This window comes from Octopus bimaculoides, chromosome 16, assembly GCF_001194135.2.
Source record: "Octopus bimaculoides isolate UCB-OBI-ISO-001 chromosome 16, ASM119413v2, whole genome shotgun sequence".
NCBI lineage: Eukaryota > Metazoa > Mollusca > Cephalopoda > Octopoda > Octopodidae > Octopus > Octopus bimaculoides.
The window spans coordinates 23,416,550-23,424,529 of NC_068996.1; the positions used below are offsets into that span (position 1 = coordinate 23,416,550).

Consider the following 7,980-nt stretch of genomic DNA (forward strand, 5'->3'; position numbering starts at 1 on the left):
CAGATACACATGCACTTCCACATATACATGTGGTGGTGGTGGTGGTGGTGGTGGGAGAGAGAGAGAGAGAGACAGGGAGAGAGGGAGAGAGAGAGAGTTAGTTATTCATTTCTTTCTTCAGTTGTCTGCACAAAGACCAATCAAACATTTATCTTTGCTTAATGTTTGAACATAGTTTACAGATAGTTATGAATTGCTTTGTACAATTGGTCAGTCAGCATTAACCATCATGAATCACCACTTGCTACCATCATCACCGCAACCACCACCACTGCCACCGCCGCCACCACCACCACCAACTTCACTGCTACACCCACTACTACAGTCACCACCACTACTACCACCACCACCACCACCATCTTCATAAAAAAATTATCTTCATGAACATTACCTGCTACTGTGAACATTTACTGCGGAACTTCCCTGTCAAAACTATTTAGCTTAGGCTTCATCCATCTCCCATCTTTCAAACTGGTAGCTTCCTCTCAGATTACAATGTTCTGGCATATTCTGATGAAGTTCTCTATGATCCAACCTTTTCCAACTATGGTGAGCTCCTGGTTTCTGCTTTGTTTGCCATTACTACTTTCTCTTTTACACCTGTGATCTACTTGCTGTCACCTGCAACAACAACCTCTCCTATGCTAGGGAGATGTAAACAAATCAACACTGGTTATCAAATGGCAAGTGACAGACATTAACTCAAAGATGCATACACATGCACCCATTCATGCACATATGTGTGCGTGCATACACACACACGTGACAGGCTTTTGCTTGGTGCAAATGGTATATATGCAAATAGTACCACCCTTCATCTTCCTCTAACTTCTCTCCAACCTAACCTGCACTGAACAGAGATCTTAAAAATGCCCTCCCTCATGAGTGACAGTGACAATGACAACTACAAATCCGATAGGAGAACCTCTATATGGCTCCTTGATCTATTAAAATTGCTGTCAAATCACCCTCATATCAGATTCTGCAGTAGTTCCAGATAAAGTGTTTCAAAGTAAAAATGTGATGTTTGCAGTACAAGTACTTTTGATCATAGTTGTCAAGATTATAACTTGTTCCAGTGTCACATAAAAGTGCCTGTGCAGTGCCACGTAAAAGCACCCAGCACACTCTGTAAAGTCATTGGTGTTAGGAAAGGGCATCCAGCCATAGAAACCATGCCAAATCAGAACGGAGTCTGGTGCAGTTCTCCAGCTTGCCAGCCCTGGTCAAACCATCCATGCCAGCATGGAAAATGGTTTGGTTCAAAGCATGCCAGCATGGAAAATGGATGTTAAATGATGCTGCTGATGATGACGATGATTATCAATGACCTGAAGCTAAACAACATTTTACTATGGATAAAAAGAAACAAGATACCAATCTAGTTCCCTTCTAACCATCTGTCCATCCATCCATCCATCCATCCATCCATTTTCTCTACCCTGGGGTCATGGGGGTAGAATCTTCAAGTACCTCCTCCAAAGGGTTCTGTCAGATGCAAACTGTCTTTTCACTTTCTGTCAGGATTCCTGAGCATGACCAACTGAGATGATGGATGTTATCCAATCATTTTGTCCTTGGTCTATCTCTAAGTCCCCTGCTGGTTGACTTGGCTTAAAGAATTTGTCTTGTGATTTATTCCTGGTATATTCTAATGACATGCCCATTGTACCAGAGCTGTAACTTCTCAATGCAAAGAAGTAGCTGATTGATCTGGAGGGACTCCCTGATCTCTAAGCTATACACTCTGACATATAATACTCTAGAGATCCTTCTCTATCATCATCACCATGTCCATTTTCCATGTGCTTCTGTGAAACTCAACAACCAAAGATCATATTCCAGCATCTTGTCCCACATCTTCCTGGATCTACCATTTCCACAAGTTCCTTTCACAGTTAGAGATTGGCTCTTCTATCTATATCATAAGAGAGATGAAGGAAAGTGAAAAAAAATGCGTTGCTCATATCAAAGAGATATCATCACAGCCTAATTAAGGATGAGTAACTAGAGTCCTTGTGGTTACTTCAAATGTTAGGCATCACTATCACTAAAAGTCTCTTGCTACACCCATTCCTTCCTTCCCAGAACATTGGCCTCCTGGAATTCCTCACCCTCAACATATCTTTCTTGCAGCTGTTGACTTACAAATGTTCAAGAGGAACATAAGTAGCATTGATCTTATTGGTTTTGGAGGAATCTGTGAGGGCTATAAGCATAATCCATACATTAAATGTCTGACTAAAAGGTGGGATAGTCATATCTGGAACATCTGTTGAATAGATTAGTCTTCTTGATCAGGGTTGACTTGGGATTGAACAACAACAACAGTAACAGCGAAACCACCTCCACTACCACAACCACCATAGATGCTATTTTGGTGGCTATCATGATTTTGTTGCTACAAAAGTTCTGTTACTATCATAGCTGTGTGGCTATTTTAATGGCTGTTGTGATTTTGTTGCTATCATAGTTTTGTTCCTCTCTTGTTTGCTAATGATAGCTTTATTTGTATTTAATTAAAGGATGTGGTAGGCCGGCAGAATCATTAGCATACCAGGCCAAATGCTTAGTAACTTTCGTCCATGTTTATGTTGAGTTCTAATTCTGCTGAAGTCAACTTTGCCTTTCATCCTTTCGGGATCAGTAACATAAGCACCAGTGAATCACTGGGATCAATGCATTCAACTTAATCACCTCCCTCTTCCAAACTTGCTGGCCCTGTGCCAAAATTTGAAATCATTTAATTAAACATTTTTAATAATCCAAACTTTGCTTTTTTTTGTTTTTTGCAGTGGAAGTCACCGACCTCTGTGGCCAATATATGGAGGTTATAAGTACTTGCCACCACAGCGATGGTTACATTCACTTGAGGTGAGTAGATTTTAACATTTAACTATTGTAAATCAGAGTTTGAATGTCTCCAGCCTTAAATAGACATAAAATATTTAGGAGTATTCATTAAATCTTTTTATTCGTGATATTTTTTTAAAGTTTTTTTTATTTGAATACCTCTTTATTGCTGGGTATACAAAGAGGTGCTGAAAAAACTCGTAGCTACGGGTAAAATAAAATACAGCAGGATCAGTTAATTATGATTGTACTCAACATATTCCCCTCTCAGATTCACAGACATGTGTGTATGTGTGTGTTTGTTCCCCAGCACCACTTACAACCAGTGCTGGTGTGTTTACATCCCCATAATATAGCATTTTGGCAAGAGGGAGAGATAGAATAAGTGCCAGATTGAAAACAATAAAAAAAGTACTGGGTTGATTTGTTTGACTAAAAAATTCTCCAAAATAGTGCCCCAGCATGGCTGCAATCTAATGACTGAGACAAGTAAAAGACAAAATGTATATGAGGGGGTAAAAGAAAATACAGGAGGATCAGTTAATTATGATTTTATTCAACATATTCCCCCCCCCCCTCTTAGATTCACACACTTATTATAGCAGTTCTTTAGTCTTTCTAAGCCCTGTAAAAGATCTTGGAAGGTTGGGCCTCCAGCCAGGCCTTTTGCAATACCCTTAAAGCCAGGAACTTTTCAGCAACCCCTCATATTAAACAACAACAGTATTAATAAACATTTCAACTGTAGACATGACTGTGTGGTAAGGAAGCTCACAGGTGCAGGCATGGCTGTGTGGTTAAGAAAGAAGCTTGCTTTGCAACCAGATGGTTTTGAGTTCAGTCCCACTGTACAGCACATTGGGCAGGTAGTATCTTCTACTATAGCCTCAGGCCAGTCAATATCTTTTGAGTAAATTTGGTAGACTGAAACTGTGTGGAAGCTGTTGTGTGTGTGTGTGTGTTTGCATTTGTGTTTGTCCCCCACCACCACTTGACAGCTGGTGTTGGTTTGTTTACATCCCCATAAACTACCAGTTCAGCAAAAGAGACTGCTAGAATAAGTACTAGACTTTAAAAAAGTAAGTACTGAGGTCACTTTGTTTTTGACTAAGTTTTTCAAGGTGATACCCCAGCATCTACTGACTGATCCAGGTAAAAAGATAACCAATATGTATTTATGTATTTCTATAATTTGATTTCATACATTCTGTGGTTGGGATAGGGGTTAGTTGAGATGATAAATATTTGATCTACAATGTTGAATTTGGGTTATAGTGAGGGAGAGCTGTGCAGAACTAACATCTTTTATCTCTGATTTCTTGGGCGGGTGACAAGGCAGTCAGATTATCAAGGTGATATGTATATCTCACCATGCTCTAAGGAAGATGTCCTACAGTAGCTTTGCTGGATATCACCTTTATGCTAGTTGAAACTTATCCATTTATGGATGGGTCTCTTCTGTGCATTCCATCAACTGGAATATACTAATACCCTCAACTGAAGATGCTCCCTCATTTTTACATCCCTCTGATATCTGCCTCTCCTATGATGGAATATTCAGTTTATGGAATCCTTTCTCAATATGATGATCCATATACCTGGCTATTATAGAAACAGCTGAAAGAGACTCTATATGTTTATATTCTCTATCTAAACCGTTTTTCATTTTTACTTTAATCTACACCTACTTGCTCAAGAAGAAGCCTCTGATAAGCAGTCTCATCATCACACTTTCAGTTGCAGTTAAACTGCATATGTATATATATATGTGTATGTATGTATCTTCTGTCTTTTACTTGTTTCAGTCATTAGAGTGTGTCCATGCTGGAGCACCACCTTGAAGATCTATTAGTTGAATGAATTGACCCCAGTACTTTTTTTAAAGCCTGGTACTTATTCTATCGCTTTCTTTTGCCAAACTGCTAAGTAATGGGGGCATAAACAAAACAACATTGGTTGTCAAGCAGTGGTGAGGGACAAACACAGACATAAAGACAAATGCACATGCACACACACACACACACACACACACACACACACACACACACACACACACACACACACACACACACACACACACACACACACACACACACACACACACACACACATATGCCAGGCTTTTTTTAGTTTCCATCTACCTCAAGGCTTTGATCAGCCAGACGCTGTAGAAGAAAACACTTCCCCAAGGTGCTATGCTGCTGGATTGAAACAGGAACCATGTAGTTGGGAAGCGAGCTTCTTACCACACAGCCACACTTGCACCTACAAGAAGCAATGAATAAACTGTTGTTTAAATTATGCAAAAATGAAAATAACACTGATATCTCATTTTAACAGATATATTTACCAAAATTACATAAAAATATTGTGAAATACTAAAGAATAAATCTATTCAATAAAATCGCCATTGGATTCAACTACAGCCTCCAGATGACTTCAGAATCTCCTGCAACTCTTCTGGACAATCTCCTTGTTTAAGTTAGTGAATGTTGCCTCGGTCCCTGGGTCAGATGGCAGTTGAATAGACAACCAACCGCTTTGCTTTGCGTTATTGTAGTACTTGCATGGCACAATAATATAGATATAATTATAATTAAGAGTACTGATAAAACAGTACCTACCTGTGCATCTTCTGCATACAAAAGCTAGTTTCCCTGTTAACCTTCCCCTGATATTGCTGCACCTCTTATGTATCCAAAGCTTACACCGAGTGCATCTTATGGAGTTTCTACCGACACCTTTTCTACAGATTGAGCAGGGCCATCTACCTGAAGGCATTTGTGATTTGTCTGCCTTCTTACTAATTAAGACTTTGGTTTTTGCTAGGTTAACTCTTAGGCCCTTTGATTCTAGACCTTGCTTCCATACCTGGAACTTCTCTAGTTCAGGCAGTGATTCAGCTATAAGAGCAAGGTCATCAGCATAGAGGAGCTCCCTGAGGCAAACCTGTCTTCAATAAACACTTATCTATCCCTAGTTTCCGCATTGACCACCTGATAAGGGATCAGGGGACCCTGTCAAAGGCTTTCTCCAAGTCAACAAAGGTCAAGTGCAGAGATTTATCTTTGGCTAGGTATTTCTCCTGTAGCTGTCACACCAGAAATATGGCATCAGTGGTGCTTTTCCCAGACACAAAACCAAACTACATCTCATCTAGGCTAACTCTCTCCCTAATTAGTTGGGCTATGACTCTCTCCATAACTTTCATCACCTGATCCAGCAATTTGATATCTCTGTAATTATTTTTATCTAAAGCATCACCTTTACCTTTGTAGCAGTTGACTATGGTGCTGCTACACCAGTTGTTGGGTATGGCTCCTTCTTGAACCACCTGATTTACAATATGGATGACTAGACCAGATATTTTAAGCATCTCAGTGAAGATTCGGGATGGGCTGGGGGCTTTTCCTGTCTTCATATCGTTAATTGCTTTAACTACCATGGAACTGTCAATTTAGGTAGCTGGTCCCTCAATTGGGTCAACATTTGGCAGACTCTCCTCATCCCACTCATTTTCCACATTCAGTAGACTTTCATAATGACATCTCTAAGCCTCTTTCTTTGCAGAATCATTACATGCAAGTGCACCATCATCCATATGGATACATTTCTCTCCTATGACATCACAATTTTCTCTCTCACACTGTCTTGCAATCCAAAATACTTCAGTTCTTTGGTCCTCACGTTGCTGAACATAGGCAAGCTTTTTTTCTGTTTCTCCCTTGGCTAGATATACTTGTCTCCTAGCATCCCATCTGGCAATTTGATACAGCACCCTGCTAACCCAACTCTTCCAGGCCTGTTTCTTATCTCTAATGGCCCTGTCTACCACATTGTTCCACCACCATGTTACTCTAAATCTGAATGGGACTTTCCACCAGCCACAGATTTGGTCTGTGGTACTCAGCAAGCTGTTCCTCAGGAATTCCCAGTTGCCCTCTATGTCACAAGTCTGTAGCTCCTCCTCCCTTTCATCAAATTTCTCAATTAGGATGTCCCTAAATCTCTGACCATATGAAGAGTCCTTAAACTTCCAAATTCTTCTTTTCCAGATTGGTTTACTTCTTGGCATCCTTCTGGCCTGTAGTCTAAAGTCACTAATGACTAGTCTATGCTGGGGTTTGATGGGGGGTAATTTTTCACTAGGCAGGGTCTTTGCATTTAGGAGCAACCACGCATCCCGCTGTTTGGTGAGAATGTAATCAATCTCAATAGCACATACACTTGATTGGTAGGTTATCAGGTGACCGGCTGGCTTCCTGAAGTTCATGTTGCAGAACAAAAGGTTATTTGCATCACAGAACTCCAGTAACCTTGTTCCCTCTTTGTTTTGGGAGCCGGAAGATATCATGCTGCCATCCAACATGCCCATTGAAATCCCCATCCATGAAGAGGAGATCATTGTCACTTGTCTTTGAGGTAGCTTGCTGAAGAATGTCGTAAAAGTGGTCCTTCTGTTCATTTCGTAGGCCTGCTTGACGGGCATAGGCAGAGATAATTGTCACTATACTGTTCTGTAAGACTAGCCTAAGCTATCACCCATTCTAGCTACCTTTATGACTTTATCTATCCATTTCTCTGCCAGAAGTATACCCACGCCATCTACCCCATCACTGTTACCTTTCCAGAAGATTTTATACCTCTGTGTCTTGCCTGTAAGGACCCTGACCGAAGCTCCTCTCCACCTTACCTCTTGGATGCAACATACATCAACATGCCTCCATTCAAGCATCTCAACAATCTCACTAGACCTACCTTTCAATGTACCTACATTGATAATGCCAACTCTGAAAACTGGGAAAGGGATGTGAGGGGGAAGATGGGAAGGAGTGATGCTATTCAGCACCCACAAAAAAGGTTTCCATGTTTGTTTGATAACAGATATGTCACATCAGTTGTTCTCTCTTTTAACTTACCATCATTCAAACATGTTAAAATTGTTGCCCATATTGGGTGGGGTGGGCGAGTGCAATGTAAGCATTGTAAATATAAGTGTTATGAGTGTTGTAAATATAAACATTACTGTTGCAAATATAATAGGTCAGTGTTTATGTTAAGCAAATGAGCTGCTATTGGTTAGGATATATATATATATATATATATATATATATATATATATATATA

At 40.2% G+C, this 7,980-nt stretch overlaps 1 protein-coding gene across 7 annotated transcripts in view; it reads left to right on the top strand.

The window, feature by feature from the left end:
• Window positions 1–7,980, top strand: part of LOC106868886 (uncharacterized) — a 113,406-nt gene that overhangs the window by 64,220 nt on the left and 41,206 nt on the right. For all 7 annotated transcript variants that reach the window (XR_001409349.2, XM_014914340.2, XM_052973596.1 and 4 more), the window contains exon 6: window positions 2,796–2,874. Coding sequence is in view for 6 of the 7 variants with exons in the window: in XM_014914340.2 (XP_014769826.1) it covers window positions 2,796–2,874 (79 nt within the window). In the remaining variant the exon portion in view is untranslated. The remainder of the gene's footprint in view (window positions 1–2,795; window positions 2,875–7,980) is intronic.